Genomic DNA, 17,058 nt, shown 5'->3' with positions numbered 1-17,058 from the left:
CTCGTGTGTACTGTATATACAAATTAATTGTAGCACGCATGTGCGGCGAGCATTACGTCTTTTTCTAGTATATATAATTGATCGATCCGCGTTAGCTGATAGATGATCTCAGTTAACCGGATCATCAGTTTGAATATGGCGATCAATTGATTGATCCTGTTTGTTTCTCCTATATATAGCTAGCTGCTGAGGAAACTCTGAAGAATTCTGAACCATAATTTGTCTGATTGCGCGCATGCTTGCGTAGACGTACGCTACTTCTGACTCTGACCGAATTGTGTACAAACTGAAACTCTCTGTGCGTGCAGATTAATTCGCAGCTGCAGGGTCACCATCATTAATCGGAATGAAATTCTCTGTTGCGGGCAATACAGTTTGTGTATAACTACTTGTTCAGATGTAGATATCGATCGGGTTGATTTAATTTATTTTTTTTCTGTCGCTTGCAAATAAGAAATGGACTGAATGAATTCTCAGATGTAATGTCAGGCCCCAGTGAAGAATTAGTGAATTAAGATGCAAACATGTGTTACATGCTTGGGTGGCACGCGAGCACGTCGGTCTCGTCAACGTTGACTACAAAAGTACAAGCAATCGTCATTTTCGAATTAAAGCGAGTGTTACCTGCGTCACATAATAATTTCATTTTTCGTTTTTCCGTTCTCAACGTTTGACTATTTATCTTATTTAAAATTTTGTAAAAAACTTTAAAAAATTAGTCACGCATAAAGTACTATTCATGTTTTATCATGTAAGAATAAAATATTAATCACAAAAAAATTCAAATAACATGAAGAGTTAAAACATTATATCAAAAAACTTAAAAATGATCTTACTTCGAGACGGAGGTAGTATTACGTATAGCACTAGTAGGCTAAGCATATAAGTACATTTGGTACAACTTGAAAGAAAGAAAGTAAAAGAAAGGAGTTTTGAGAGACAATAAGTCGATTGATTCCAGGCATCTTCTTCGATCGTCTTTCCGGGAGAGAGCCCAGAATTTATTACGTACAAACGTACGATAGCGCACCTGCCTCAGCTTGCTACTAATCCATATCCAATACCCATCCATCCAGATATAAATTCAGACAGCATCTGCAGCCTGCTTATCTAATCATCAAGGCCCTGATTAAGCTCAGGAATTAGCGCGAGAGAGCTAAAATTAATGGCAGCAGCAGCAGCTGCTGCTGTTGCTCATCAAGCTGGTGACGACGAGGTAGCGATGAAGGAGGTGGCGCAGGTGTACGAGCTGATCAAGACGCACCAGCCTCTCCTCCTCCTCCACCACAACTCGCAGCAGCAGCAGCAGCAGCTGGCCTACAGCCTCCTCACCGAGGCGATGCGAGCCCTCAACGTCGCCCTCTCCGTCATGAAGCACCTACCATCGTCACCTGCTCCTGCTGCTATTCCGGTGAACATGATCAAACCAGAGGTGACTCCGGCGAGCAGTAGCACCGCCACCGCAGCAGATGGTGGAGACAACCAAGTCGGAGGAGGAAAGCCTACTAGGAGATCAGCCGCCAAAAGAAGAAGGTACGTAGAGTTCGTTGCAAAATTAATATCAAGATCATCTTATTAATTAGAGTTTTTCTTCCATCCTTTCTTTTGTATCTCAAGGTATCAATATCTTAAGCTATCAAATCGTTTCTCACCATTAGATTAAGTAGGATATGTACGGTTGGATTCAACGATCAAAAACGATTTGATACCACGAGGTATCAATACTTCGAGATATAAAAGGAAGGATGAAAGTAAAACTCTATTAATTAGCTGTCTCTCTAGCTACATATATACTCCAAAATTGTTGAGTTATATGTGTTGCTATGCTTGGCAGGATTAACGGTGAGGACAAGTCTTCGTGTTTCCAACTGACGACGATGGTGCCTCATGAGGATGGCTACCAGTGGAGGAAATATGGTGAGAAGAAGATCCAGGGCACTGATTTCACAAGGTTTGTATACATGTCAGTATTTCAACAATATATATATGTCCGTAGTATTAGCTTTTTTACCGTCCTTTATGATGACAGGTACCTAATCCTATCCGTTTATTGAGCCACATCCAAGGGTTAAGAAGGTTCGGTACCGGCAGGTCCAGGTTTCCCATGCGCACGGTACCTCGTCTCCATCCGCGTGCGGTACTTGAGTATAAGGGCAAAAATGTATTTTCGCATTCACTTCCTTTTTCCAGTGGATAGCATCGTCTGACCTCCAGCATTCAGATTCCATTTGATCGCAGGCAGCCTTGTGAATCTTGACGTCGTCGGCAGCGGCGGGCGGCGCCTCGTCGGCGGTGGCGGGCGGCGCCTCGTCGGCGGTGGCAGGCGGTGGCTCGTCCTGTGCGACGGCTGCGCCTCAACCTTGTGAATCCCGACCTCGTCGGCACGGCGAGCGGCGCCTCATCAGCAGCGGCGGGCAGCGCCTCGTCGGCCTCCTTCCTATGCGACGGCTGCTCCTCAACCTTGTGAATCCCGACCTCGTCGGCAGCGGCGGGCGGCGCCTCGTCGGCCTCCTTCCTGTGCGACGGTTGCGCCTCTATCCTGCAGGCGCATCGACGCAAGGGCCGACGGAATACGGATCCAACCCAAGGAGTTTCCCTACCCACACTCAAGGAGTTGTTGCAGCAGGTATCGTCATGCATGGTGGCTATCGTTTGCTGGAAAAACACCGGCTCGGCATTCTGCACGGCGCCCAGATCCGAGGAGGAAGATTGAGCAGCTTTGCTGCAGGTCGAGCGCAGATCAGAAGATTGGTGTTGGTGCCGATTCATGCTAGGGAGGTAGTTGTTTTGTTCTGCTAGCTTATATTTCTTGAATTTGTGGCAAAATAGATCGATGTGTATCTGAATATATGCTCAGTGTGCATTACATTAGTCATCCCCAAAATAAAAGTTTTACAGCAACAATAACTAGATACATTTGTACATAGACATGAAACGAGGTCTCAGTGCTTCTTCGTTGGGTCAGAAATTGCATCTTTTGCTGCTTCGGTGTGTAGATGAGCTATATCTTCTTGCACTTCGATGATAATATTCAGAGAACTATTGATAAGGTCAGAAGCCACCTTTTGTCGGTATAGAGTGGTTGTGTCCTGCAGTGGATTGTGAATCAATTGCAGTCAGAGTATATATAGGACTTATGTACATAGCTGAATGCGATTGAATAATACCATTGTGTAGAACTCGCTGGACAAGTCTTTTCCATTCCAATTCTCCATGAATCTCAAAGCATGCAACCCACACGACCAACTGTGGTTTAGAAATATTTATTAACTGCATAGTCAGAGAAGGACTGAAAGGGTTCAAGTAATATTTGTAATTATTACCCGTCATCTTGTTGGGGGACTTGCATAGGGCACAATGGCCATGTGGTCACTCTCTTGTTGCTCCATTGTGTTTGTAAACCCTTTTCTTGTTTTGCATACTGAATGTACTTGTCAATTCCTTTGATCCGGAACATAGTAAAACAAATATGTTAAGTTGAAGTAAAATAGTGTGCACTAAAATTAGAAGAGCTGAAACTTACTATATTTGTGAGGTCTTTGTCTGCAGCATAGCTATCTCTGAACATAACTATTGAGTCTAGTATCTGAATGTTTTCATTCTTAGCATTGATGACAACAACAAACCAATGGTTTTTGTTTCTACATATTGGGATGAAAACCTGCAGTAGATATTGTTAGTTAGATTCTTTGCAAATACCGGGAGAAAACCTGCAGTAGAGAAGATGTCAAAGTGAACAATTGTTAATTTACCATATCGTGCTTTAAGTATTTTTCGGCAACAGCGGCTCTTGAATCACGATACCTCTTGCCACTTGTTCCTTTAGATTGACCATCCATGTTCCATATCTGTCCTTGTGTTGAACTTTCAAGGTAGGCTGTACCGTGTTGTCTTGGTTTGTCCCGATGAATGTCTTTTATCACCTCTATATATGCATCTATTACCTATGATGCAGTCAATGTGAAAATCAAGTACTATTAAATCTTAGATTTTTTACTGAATAGGTAAGATATGCTTACAGTGGTGTTTAACCACCTATCATTTGAGCCAACAAGTAGCATAAGATCGTCAGAAGTTAGGTTGATGTCTTCTATACTTGCAAGTTTTTTTTGTACGGTCTGACTCCAGAATGTACTTGACAGTTATTTGGTCTTTTAATGAAAGATCTTTGATTTTTGGTCCCTTGCTTGATGCCTGAGCTCGTCCAGTATAATTTTTTTTGGTTTGTTGATAATACCAAAATTCATTTTGTGATGCATGTGTTGGCTTGGAAATCCTTCCAGACCTGCTTCTAAGCCTTTCACCAGTGCTCTTGATGTTATCCAGTGCATTGTGCTACAAGAATGAAGGAGTTGTATAGTGATAAAGTGATAATCTGAACCAGTATGTGCAATGCATTGGTAAGATTGGGTTTTACCTTATAAATCACTTTCGTGCTGTCATTGTCGCTACTGATAATCATGGGTGTCTCGAATGCCCCTCCAAAACCAGCGTGTTCACTTTCAATGGAAAACTGTAATGTATGGACAGAAGGTTAGTTTCTCTTGTTTCATAGGCTGACAAATAATAGGGTCAGAAATAGGTTGGCACCATAGTATTGTTTTCTTTCTCAGCCTGCAGCATACTGCATCTTAGATTATCTTCATTGAAAATATTGTCATCACTGCAATCAACTCCATCAGCTGGGATTGATCTTGTAGCCATGTTCATCGAGTACTTAAGCTCCTGCATGTTTCAAATTTTATCAAGTTGTCATGAAAGAACTGTACTGAAATTGAACAACTACGAATGTTAGAATTTATGACCTGAATATCTTTTCTACTTTTTGCCAGCGTACTTTCAATTGACAGTAGTTTGATGGTCAATTTGTTGTCAACAAATTGGATGATTCTCTGTAACTGCAGGATCTGATCCATAAGGAGATCGAAGTGGGCTGAAATCTGGAAAAAGGATAAAAGGTTTAGCTACCTGCAAAGGTAATGCTCTATTCATTAAAATTCTTACTGAATAAATTTGCAGTAGGTAGCCTTAAAGAATTACCTGTGTGGGAAGTTCATTTAATGATGGGTTCAGACCACATTCTGCTTGCTCAAATGTGTACCTCCGCGGTTGAGTTTCAAATCTTTCGTTCTGAAATGTAGAGTTTGGACAATCAGAACAAGGTTGCTGCATACTGTGGTAGTACTTTTCATACGGTTCTTTTTGGGAGTGGAATTCTTCTGAGCTGTCTTCAGGAATTCGGGTTTCAAACACAACCTGATTCAGTGGTGGAAAAGAACTTAATCATACTGTATGCATAATGTGTAATAGAGAAAAAAAAGAGTAATCAAAGCGGAGATGGTCAGTACATCTTACTTTTCCATGTCCTGGTCCATACTTGATATCATATTTGTTTCTTGAGGAGACATTTTTTTCATTCCAATATGACATCAGAGGTGGTAACCGATTACTGTAACTTAGCTTATAGCTTCCTTCCTCAACATGGACATGTTCCCAGAACCAAAACTGCAATAAAAAAGATTTCTTTTCAAATTAGTATTATCAAAATAATCGTAAAATAATGCTGACTCTTAAATTTGACACATACTTGTAGGAATGGCAGGTTACCCTCCAGATTTGCCTTTCCTTCCTTGTAAGATTTAAGAGACTTTAGCAAAAAGTCCCTTGTTAAGCTTGACCAATTTGTGCTTTTAATCTTATCAACATCCTTCACAAGGGATAAATAATCAGAGCTAACATATGGCTTTGTGGTGGGACATAAAATGTATCCAATGGTGAACAACACCATTCTTCTTATGAAGTGCTCCCCTGCTTCAGGGTCTTGTAAAATTGCCTCCTGCAAGCAGCCTAGAGATATGTTACTGCTCCTTGAGGCCTTGTACATGGCATAATATTTGTAATCATCTTCATCCAGTGCAGGTTTTGTGCTAATCTCCACACCCTCCGAAGGTAAACCCATGATACTGTTCACATCTGAAATTGTTATGGGTATTTGTTTGCCTTGGATCACTATTGATTGGCTAGTTATGTCGAAATTTTCAGCCAACCAAATACAAAGTTTGCGTTGAAGCGTTATTTCTGGCATTGCTAATAAACCACTAAATCCGATCCTTTCAAGTGCTTCTTTCTGTGCCTCGTTGAGATTTTTGATGAGCGATACAAATTTCTTGATGGAACAGACAATTGTCATCTCTCTTGACTGGCTCATTTGGCAGATGCAACAAGGTAGAAGACATGTGAGGTTGTTGAATTAAATGTTTGGATTGAAAGGTGACATCCCTAGCAGGACGGACCTTTAGCGTTGCAAGTCTTAAAAAAATTATTAGACATAGTAGTTGAAAGACCTTAAAGACTTTATTGTAAGTACAGAAGAAATGAAGGCTAAGAATTAAGTGTGTAAGCACGAAATTTTTTGTATGAAATATTGTATGAGAATGTTGCTACTGTAAGGTCTACATACCTTAGCTTGGCTGGGAGCTTGTCGGGCGGTTCCACCTGAATCCTCCATTGTTGCACGATGGTTCTCCGGTCGTACTGTCATTGCATTTGAGAGTTCTAACATAGCTCGGTTTGGGATGATGGGAATGCCTGGTGAGTGTGTCTGTCGATAGAGTTTTATCCATCCTAGCTTGTGTGGAGGTGTGGTTCAAGCCACATTCAATCAGACGCATCGGTTACTGAGTACGGCATCACTTCGTCGGCCTATACGTATTTCCGTTAACACAGTGGTTCTCTACAATCCTATCCATTCAGTACCGTCAGTGACATGTGGGCCTAGTCTCCCTTGACATTGAATGATTCGACAACACTCCAGGCAATAGAGTAAAGAATAGTAGTATCTTGACCCACTTGAGAAAATCCTGGGCGAGTATGGTAGAGGATCACATTTGCCTGCTGTAAGTAACATCTATCACTTTACCTGACATAAATGGAAGTTCCAATGCATATGTATGTATTGTAGTCACTGCTACAGTCAGAGTAGTCTGGGGCAACAACACGTTTTCCAAAGGGACAACTAGTCTACACTGGGACAAGCAGTGTACACAAAACTTGTTCGTGCTTTGATAGTGCACTGACATTAGTTCTTGGGCATATGCATGTGAGACAACCTCATATGTGAATTGAACTTCCACAGTGGACGTTATTTATGTGCGTACATAAAGATTTATCTAGTTGATATTAAACTTAGTCATCTTTTTAATTGTAATTAATTTAGTTTATGATAACGATCAATTTATTTATTAAAGAATAACATTGGTCTAATATGATATGGTTCGTATATCACATATTAACATTAGAATATTACTATGCGTAGACTACTAAGTGTAGAACACGTGATCATCAATCACCCATTATGGTTGATGGTTCATATGGTAACCAATTGATCGGATCTAAAAGCATAGTAATATATTGATCGACTTCATGAGAATAATAACAATAATCAATATACTTAAAGATAAATTAGAAGCATACTAAACATAAATTAATACAATCAAATCACACTGGCAATCATCAGCCGTGACTCATTACGAACAACTATAGATTCGCCTAACAATCAATCAGCTTAATGGAGTACAACCTTGATAGATCAGGTTGAACCGAGATAGTGTAAGGTTATGCTTGACTACGATTGATGGAAAGACTAAGCTAAACTACACTCAGCTAATGAGCCGGGTGGCTTAAAAGGCGTAGAAGTCAATGGTTATGATGGAAGCGAAGGTTTACCCAGATTCGGGGGCTACACGGATGATTTGCTCGGCTATGTACGACTCCGGGGCTGCTATGGATAGGGGTGGACAGAAAGCTCATGACTCGTTAGCTCGCTCGACTCGTGACAAACTCGGTTCGGCTCAACTCGGCTCGTTTCATTTTCTAACGAGCCGAGCTAGCATTTTAGCTTGTTAGAGATAACGAGCCAGCTCGAGCTAGCTCGTGAGCTGCTCGCGAGCCTAATGAGCTAGACCAAAGACACGCGATTCGCCGGTGTTCATTGATTCCACCCCTATGCATGTGTTCAGTACGTCATATGTTCACCATGTGATATGTTGGTTCAAACTTTAATATTTAGGTACAAATTCATATGATTTTCATGTTTGAACTGAAAATTTACTTGTATAATCTATTGAAAAATTGTTTAGATTCACTTTTCATGTATGGCTCACGAGCCTAACGAGCCAGCTGGAGCTTTGTAACGAGTCGAGCCAAGCTGGGTATTTAGCTCGTTACGATAACGAGCCAAGCCGAGCTAGCTCGTTATCTTTACGAGCTAGACCGAGCCAAGCTGGCTCGTTATCCACCCCTAGCTGTGGAATACCTCTACTAGAGGTATCCTTAGACTATATATATACGTATGGTAGGGGGTTATCGAATAGAAAAGCAATCGTATCTATATGGGAACGATCGGAGTTTGGTAACTGCCGGATACGAGTTGTAACCGAATTAAGATAGATCTTAGTCTTACCAGATTAGGACTCTACCTGTAAGCCCTATCCCCCACTATATAAGGGGGAAAGGGGCACCCCTCATAGGAGGTACACACATGGCATATTCAGATCGCCTATTTTCTAGTTGATTTGTCCACAATCAAATACAATTGTCAAGCAGTAGTAGGGTATTATCTCGTATACAGAGAACCTGAACCTGGGTAAATCGCCTTCTTGTTCATCATAACCATCGAGTTCCTAGCTTGATAGCCACCACATAGTTTTATTGCCGATCCAAATCATCGACAATAATGTTTTTTAGAATCAGACAAGGAAAGAAAAGATCAATTAAAAATAAAGAAAATAATAAAAATGAGTCCACGTGTAAATATATCTCGGATTAAAATCAATATGTATCAACGAAGTGTATGTTTTTTATTAGAACTATTGCTATACTTATCTATAGATTTGTTCAAAATTACAAAGTTTGATTACTTAATAAGTCAAAACGACTTATTAATTAAAAAGTTCAATATTTTTAATCACACTAAATTAAATATACCGGAGACATTAAATATTCCAAAATAACCTCTAATGTTAATAAATTAAATGCCGGGTATTTCTTTGGAACATCTAATTGGTTTTATATAATTTTGTACGAGTTTCATTATCCATGAAACATGATTTTATCTCATTACAATGGATTAGCTTTTGGTTGTTTGATTTATTCACCGCATGGGACCGTGGCACGTGCCTTTAGAACGTGTTTGGTAGCCTACATCAAGTCAGATTTGCACCCACACATACAATCGACGAGTGTTTGGTTGCCTGCATGCCTTTCGGGGCCTGGTTCCACCCATGCAAAATCGTCTCCCTAGCCAGGCTGAGGAGAAACGCTCAGGTTGAGCTTCCCTCCCCGTCCGGGCTGGGCGCGTGCAGCGCGCGGATGCAAGATGGGAGAGGGGGTCGCGCGTCCCCTCAGCTCCCTCACCCTTATTTGCTCTCGCTAGCAGAGCGTTCGTCGTCGCCTCTCCGTCTCCGCACGGCCGTCGTCGCCTCCGTCGGCTTCAGATCACCGGCCTCCTTCACCCATCGCCGGCAGCCCCCTGACCCAACGCCTCCCGCACTCCGTCGCCGGCAGCTCGTCGATCCAACTCTTCCATCGCCAGATCTAGCGGGAGGAAGGAGAAGCCGAGCAACCGAGAGAGGAGCAAGGAGCGACGGAGGAGAGGGAGAAGCCGAGCGGCGAGGGGAGAAGCGGGCGGCACCGGAGGAGGAGAGGCGAGATGCACGCCAGAGGAGAGGGAGATGCGGGAGGCGGCGGAGGGCTGTGGCAGCACCGTCACCGCCTCCTCTCATCGCCTCTCGAGCTCACCGTCGCCTCCTTCACGTCGCCATCCACGCTAGATCCAGGCGCGCCGCCGCCGGTCGTCGCCAGGCGTGCTGCCTCCGCCTCCAACTCGGTCAGCACCACCTCCAACGCCGGTCGTCGCCAGGCAGCACGCCACGCCTCCTCCGGCTGCCATCCACACCGGCCGACGCTGGTGCTCGCTAGGGACGTCGCCGCGTCGAGACATTCTTTTGTGCAGATGAGTTCTTTTGCAGGAACGAGTTCAAAGTTACTGTTTCTTGTACCATGAATACAGGAATCTCATGTATCATCAATGCAGAATTCAGGTATATCGAGCGATAGACTGGATTTAATCCTGATAGATGTTCAGTGTATATCAAGGGATCAACTGAAATTTTATTATTGTTCTAGATACTTCCTGTTCAATGTATATCAATTGATCGACTGAATGTTTTAATCTTTCGTCCTGGAAGCTTGCTGAAGGTTAAATTCGTTCTGGGTATTTGCCGAATTCAAGTGTTACCTGAATCTTGTTGGTAATGTAGAGTTCATTAGGTAATGCATGTTCTTGCGCAATTTTAACTATGATCCGCAGAAATTTTACTTGATGTAGATACAATTTGCACTGCACTGGATAAATTATGTTATGGTCCTGTGTACATTCTTTCTACGTCACAGTTTCATCATAGGCTTGTCAAACGTTGATCCAAAATATGATTTACAGTTCAGTGTTAAAACAGATTCCAAAGGAAATAAAATCAACATTGCCTAAATGTTGATTTTAAAATCAACATACGTATTTCCTTCAAATGTTAAGTGTTTAAGTGTATAAAGCCTACTGATAAATCTCCTGTAATAGGAAAATACACTACAAAAGTTTGAGCAAATGCACCATTCCAGGGTAAGTCTCCTGTGATAGAAAAATGTAGTGGCAAAATATTGGTCAAAAACACAAAATATTGGTCAAGTAGAGGATAGAAAGAGCCAATATAGGTTGTTCAAATTTTAAATTATATAAAGACTTTCTTCAAATTAAAATTGATTTGACAATTCATTCAAATTAAAGCAGCAGGAGACCAACGATGGTACAAATTGGTTATTTGGAGCCCTTGTTGTGATTCTGGTTTTGTTACTGTAATTATTTGATATTGTGAGCCACAAATGTCTTGTCTAAATTAGTGCTATGTACCACTGCTCAACTGATATCCTGATTATCTATGTCGATATTATATCTGACTCTGAATGTGTGGCTGTCTATATGTGGGAACATACATTATGGAATGCAAATCTGTCACCATGCTGAAGCTAATTTCAAAAATACTATTTGTAGGTCATGAGTTTGGCAGGTACACTAAAAAAATGCATTCATCTCTGTACGCATGTTATATAATAGAAGATCACCACATGGAGTTGTAATAGCACAGAACTTTGCATCCAAAGTTTCAGTTACCTCATGAAAGTTGTTCACAAAATCGGACATTTATGATTTCAGCCAGCGCAGTACACACGACATAGCATAGTTCACTAAGCCTTTATTACATGCATGATTTTATCTAAAAATAACACCATGCCAATGCATGAATGTTCTCCTTCTCAGAAATCAGAATGCAAGAATATTCAGCTAGCAATCATACAACTAAAAAACACACTAGAAATGGAAGAACCATGATGCCATCACATAACGACATTTATAAACATAAGGGTGACTCAATTAGATACAAAAGTAAGCAGTCCACATTTTTTGTGCTGTAGTCCTATAAATCCTATCACATAGTGACAACTCAGGCAAAATATTAAAGACAGAAAATGTGCAAGCTACATAGTGATAAAAGACTAGTTGTTGCCACACTTGCAGACCCCACTCAAACGTCTTCTTCCACTTTCCTGCATTGCAAAGAGTTAAAAATTTGTACGAGACTATAAATCAGATTTGATGTAAGTAAAACACAAACTATAGAAGAGAGAAGAGTAGTGTTTGGACTACCTCAAATACAGAGGGCATGACCGAATCGTATGTCCAGGAGCATGACAATAGCCACAATGAATAACACGTTTCTCCATGAAACCCCTGATTCTTTTAGTTGGAGCTCCTTTTGGCATAATTTGATCAGGATCATGAACTGTTGCAGATCTCTCAATGTCAGTACGTTTGCTCTGTGCAAGCACATGACTATACTGCAGCTCTTCATTCCCAACTGACCCACAAGTTTCATCTAGCTCTAAATTTACAAGCATACTCAACACCTTGTCAGTATTTTCTTCAGTCATTGAGCATCTGAATAGAACTTCATTCCCAACGCTACGCAACTTGCGATAGCGTTCCATTTGATCAGACCAATGATATGTCTCACCATACCTATCTGAATAAAAAGCATTTTTTGCCTTCATTGTCCACCTACGCATTATACAACACAAAGGAATTGCATCAGCCTTCAAAAAATGCAAAACAGCAAATATATGATCACAAGGTATGCATTCACACTCCAATTTTTGACAAGGACAAGTTATGCTTTGCAGGGATGAATCTACATACGTACAACTCAATATTTTCATCTTCTCACTATTTTCCTTCCTTGAAATTACATACCTCACAAGACTGTCCTCTTCTATACTATCTATTACCTCCCAATCCATGGATTTGCAAATTTCCAACTTCACCTTCTTAAAAGCTGTGGGGGTAAACACATGCGAGGCATCCTTCTCAAATTCGCTAGCATCGCTAGCTGTGAACGGAACTGATTGAGAAGATTTTGCATCTAACTTAGCCTCTCTATGTCTCATACGTGACAAGCAGTGCTCATAGTGCTCAACCAAAAGAACTAAAGTCAGCTTTCGATCTAGATACCTATGAAGTTTTGAGTTTAGGCTCTCACTTCGCTGATTGCTTTTCATACCAAGGAAAAACCTACCTTTTGTATATGTAGCAGCCCATTTCTTTCTTAGGTTGTACATCCTCATAAGCCACTTGTTATCTTCAGAAACTTTATGGTTAAACTTGAATTCATCCCACTTTCTCCTCCACTCATCTGGATCAATGGGTGCATGACAAGAACTCTGAAATCTGCTATCATATCTTGATGTAGATGTCGTCCCATATTCTGCTCAATATGCCAAGTACATAACCGGTGGTCTGAATTGGGCATCACAGATGTGATTGCTCTACGCATTGCATTGTCCCCATCTGTTATCAAGGATTTTGGATGTTTCTGACCCATGCAATTCAAAAATTGCCTAAGAATCCATTCATATGTTGATGTCTTCTCGTCTGCAACTATGGCACATGCAAAAATCACAGTGGAACCATGATGGTTGACACCAACAAAGGGGATGAAAGGTAGGTTATATTTGTTCACACGGTATGTGCTATCGAAAACAACATCACCAAAAGCCTCATAATCAATGCGAGATTGTGGGTCTGACCAAAATAACCTTGTCAAAGAACTAACATCATTCATCTCGTACTCAAAAAAAAACTCCATATCATCCTTTTGTCGTGCCTACATGTACTTGATAACATGGTTGGCGTCACCCCCAAAGTATTTGTTTCTTCCTTAGTTTGACAAAGTGGTTATATAGATCCCAAGAAACAAACCCAGCCGCTTCATAACCACCATGGCGTTTTTCCATAACATCCATCACTTGATGCTGACGCAAACCAGCCTCTTTCAATTCCGTTACCTGAGCTTTCTGTTCATCAGACAGTCCACGATGTGACCTTAAGAAAGCAGTTTCATCAGGTTTACACAATGGATGGCTATGCTTGTGAACAAATTTCAGAACATACCAGTCACCCCTAACCTTGTCAAGTTTTATCACAAATTGAGCTTCACAACCACATCGAGTAAGTGCCCGGGGTTGTCTAGTTCTATTTTTCATACCCATATACATATCTTTCCTACATCCTTCTCTAGAGCATGTGTACTGTCTATGGAATATCCCATTTGTAATTGGATCACGTCTCACGTAATCCTTCCTTATGCTGAATCCTTTCTCTCTAGCATAATTATTGTAAAATACATAACCTTCCTCCTCACTCTTAAATCTCATACTAATCATCGTTTCATACTCCTTTTGTTCCTCCAAGTTGGTACTGTTACTACCCATTTTACAAGCCATGAGAAAAGTCTGTACAAACCAACGTATGCATCAGGAAAATATGGACATTACCATCCTTCTAGGGAGCAGTTCAAAAAATGTCAAAAAAATTTTAAATGGTACTCTCCTAACTAATCTGCAACTACCAATGTACCATCCCACGCTATAATGTATAATTAAAAGCAACAAAATAAATTACTGCTATTTTGTTCAGTCCATAAAAAAACTGAAGGAGTTAGAAAGTTTCTACTGGATTTACCTGGCCACTTCTTCTAAGCAACTAAGCCCTTCCTTGATTCAACTTCAACTTGATGTGCTCAACAGAAAACCATGTAAGCTGTCTTGCCTTGCAGTGGAATAAACCATTTCTCTGGGATTCAATATATCTCCATCGATTAGCCAGATCGATTACTACAGCGCACCTGCCACGGCATCCAACAGAAGAAGGGCGGCAAGGAACAGCGCGGCACGGCGTCGAATGGGAGGAAGCATGCACACCGTAGCAGACTAGAGCAAGAAAGGGGAGAGGCAGCTATGGCACAGGCAGATCTGAGCTGCTTTGTTGGTGGCAAGATGAGGAGAGAGGAAGAGACACCGATTTGCTTTGCTGCGCTGGTCGTTTCACTGTTATCTTTTCGTTTGGTCCATCCTGACCCTGCTAAATGAACGGCTAGATTTGATCTGGTACCTCCCAGTACTAGTACTGGCAGGTACTATTTCAAGGACCATAAAAAAGCTCCCGTAGTATACACATGTTCAGGCGATTCATATTCCAGAATATGTGTGTGTGTTGCAGGAGCTACTTCAGGTGCACGTACAAGGATGACAAGGGCTGCCAGGCCACCAAGCAAATCCAGCAAAAGGATAACAACTACCCACCCAATTTCCAAGTGACTTACAGCAATGACTACACCTGCAACTCCTGCACTACCGATAGGATTATTAACAGCAGCAATCATCCTGCCTTGCAAAACCTAGCAGCCAATCCGATTGGTCGCCCTGATGATGACGATGACACCATCTGCAACAAGATGATCAAGCAAGAACCGCAAGTCGCTTGGCTGCCTCCTCCTCTGACAGCCATTTCTAACAGTCTTGATGAAACGCCAGCATTACATGTGTACCAAGCTGATGAGGTACCCCCTAGCAGCAAAATCTACTGCAGTGACAGTGTAGCCGGTACTTGTTCTTCCAATTCCTCTGTCATATCTTGCTACACTGACGAATTCGTTCATCAGATGGGGCAGCAGTTGGAGACGACGGTGACGGAGGAAGCATTAGGGCTAGGAGCAGACCTAGATGATCCTTATTTCTACGACTCAAACCTTCTCCTCCTGTATGAAAACCTAATGAATTGCTACTAGCTCCAATTAGGGTTGATTAACACAATTTTCAGAAAGATATAATTGATCTTGGAAGAGGTGAACCTTTACTTTGTGAGATCTAGCTTAGTTCGGAGAGTTCCATTATTGTAGGACTTACATATCAGGACCAATTAAATTTGGTTCTACACTTGTCTTCTTGTACTTTCACATCTCAAGAAAAAAAAAAGAAGTAATATTGTAGTTAGAAAGGTAACATAACTCTTCTGGTTAAGTTTCTTCTATAGCCAAAATGCCCCCTGATACTCTTGGTTACACACTTAAAGTTTTTTGACAATGGAATTTATTCCAGCCTTTGCTACAAAATTATAAAACCAATTATTGCAAAGGTTGCACGAGGAATGACTGCGAATCACGTAATGACAACTTGATGAAAAACAATAAAACTACTTACAATAATTATCACTAGACACTATTTTATATATAGAAGTTATTTTTTAGCAAAAAAATATATACTTAAAAGAATATGTGTTATCAAGACGTGTTGTGTCATAAAGATAAGCATTTAATCTTTCTTTCGCCATACTCTAACTAAAACTATAAGTGATCAAAGTTAAAATAGTGTCCGTCAACAATAATAAGTATTGAGTACGGGTGAAGTATTGAAAAACATGTTCTTAGCATAAAATTATTTCGGTAAAAGGTTGTCATATGACTTAGAAGGTCAAGTGGTGCAGTTGTCTACATAGTCCACACACACAAAAAGACTTCCTCTTAAATCAAGACTAAACTTAAAACAGAGAACATCGTCGCCTACATAGTCGAAATACTTTTTTATTTTTAAAAATTTTTAATTTTTAATTTAAAACAAAACACTCCTAAAACTTATGTCAAGATCTAAACCTTTTGATGGTGTCCATCCCGCCTGACATGACACAAAAATACTATCACGTCAACTCCTTATGACATAATCGTGTTACTTGGCCACAAGTGCGTGCTAAAATGTTTAAATTTGAAAATAAGTTTTGGGAGAGTTTAATTTTAAAATTAAAAAGTAGTAAAAATCCCATACTCCACACATATATGTAGCTCAATTGCAGAGAGCTACCAAGAGTTTGTAGCTTGGACTAGATTTGAGCCCTTTTATGCACGTGTTTTCTCACCAATTTATTTATATGATCAAAAGATAAATGTCATGCCCTCTTTGTACTCTTGGCTACACACTTATAACCCTTTTAGATAATGGAATACATTCTAACCTTTGCTAAAAAAATATACAACCAACTATTACATAGGTTACATGATGACGTGTTCAAAAACAGGTCATCATAGTTGAATTACAAAACTACAGCTTATTAAAAACAAGAAAACTACTTAGAATATATTTCTCCTTATTGACATCTTCAAAAAAGGAACCAACATTTAGCATCATAGTTGAATTATTAGAAAGAAGTGGTTTGTTTTGAAAAGTAACTTTAATGATAAACCAGACCATAACAAAAGTTATATAATTATGTAATTTCTTTAAATAATATGAATATTAAAATGTGAATAAACAAAGTCAATGACATCATCTAGTAAAAACAAAAGAGTACTTAAATGATTGTCACTTAGGGTAATGATCACTTCATTTTGCCTATACAATTTAAGGGTGGATTCAAAATAGAGTTTTGAGAAAAAATATATAATGGCTGGGTTGTGCTGTGGAACAAACCACGAGTCTTTGCCCATTACCACCTTTATTATAACCAGACACAATCTTATATTTCTTTTACCAAAATATATACTTGAAATAATATTTCATCATCCTAAAATAACTTTATTATCACTAATCATTATTTTATATCACGAGTCCTAGGTTAGGTTG

The 17,058-nt window shown here is 40.3% G+C and overlaps 1 protein-coding gene and 1 long non-coding RNA gene across 3 annotated transcripts; one reads left to right on the top strand and one right to left on the bottom strand.

Annotated features, from left to right (window-relative positions):
- Positions 1-952: 952 nt before the first annotated feature.
- Positions 953-15,233, top strand: LOC102705025 (probable WRKY transcription factor 53). Of its 2 annotated transcripts, XR_005812905.1 has the most exons (6): positions 1,873-1,951; positions 2,030-2,778; positions 4,284-4,400; positions 4,905-4,976; positions 5,920-5,949; positions 6,180-6,489. XR_005812905.1 is itself a non-coding variant. In XM_006663684.3 (3 exons), the coding sequence occupies exons 1-3, from the start codon at positions 1,166-1,168 to the stop codon at positions 15,231-15,233; spliced, it is 1,053 nt and encodes a 350-aa protein (XP_006663747.2). In that variant the 5' UTR covers positions 953-1,165. The 2 variants fall into 2 exon arrangements, 1 of the variants encoding a protein (XP_006663747.2); XM_006663684.3 differs by lacking the exons at positions 2,030-2,778; positions 4,284-4,400; positions 4,905-4,976; positions 5,920-5,949; positions 6,180-6,489 and adding exons at positions 953-1,533; positions 14,666-15,233 and having other exon boundaries at positions 1,835-1,951.
- LOC121055958 lies at positions 2,772-3,431 on the bottom strand. Its single transcript, XR_005812906.1, has 3 exons — positions 3,324-3,431; positions 3,168-3,246; positions 2,772-3,089 (listed from the first exon to the last, which is right to left on the bottom strand). It is a non-coding gene; the product is annotated as an uncharacterized LOC121055958 (long non-coding RNA).
- Positions 15,234-17,058: the final 1,825 nt, after the last annotated feature.

This window comes from Oryza brachyantha, chromosome 12 (assembly GCF_000231095.2).
Source record: "Oryza brachyantha chromosome 12, ObraRS2, whole genome shotgun sequence".
In the NCBI taxonomy this organism is placed as follows: Eukaryota; Viridiplantae; Streptophyta; class Magnoliopsida; order Poales; family Poaceae; genus Oryza; species Oryza brachyantha.
Note: the sequence above shows the minus strand (reverse complement) of the source record. Positions and strands in the feature narration are given on the sequence as shown.

What these genes read in the sequence shown, in the direction of transcription:
- LOC102705025 (XM_006663684.3), top strand. Translation starts at nt 1,166, where the DNA reads ATGGCAGCAGCAGCAGCTGCTGCTGTTGCTCATCAAGCTGGTGACGAC. An exon ending in TCAGCCGCCAAAAGAAGAAG is followed by an intron (nt 1,534 to 1,834) that starts GTACGTAGAGTT and finishes TATGCTTGGCAG; the next exon opens with GATTAACGGTGAGGACAAGT. An exon ending in CAGGGCACTGATTTCACAAG is followed by an intron (nt 1,952 to 14,665) that starts GTTTGTATACAT and finishes TGTGTGTTGCAG; the next exon opens with GAGCTACTTCAGGTGCACGT.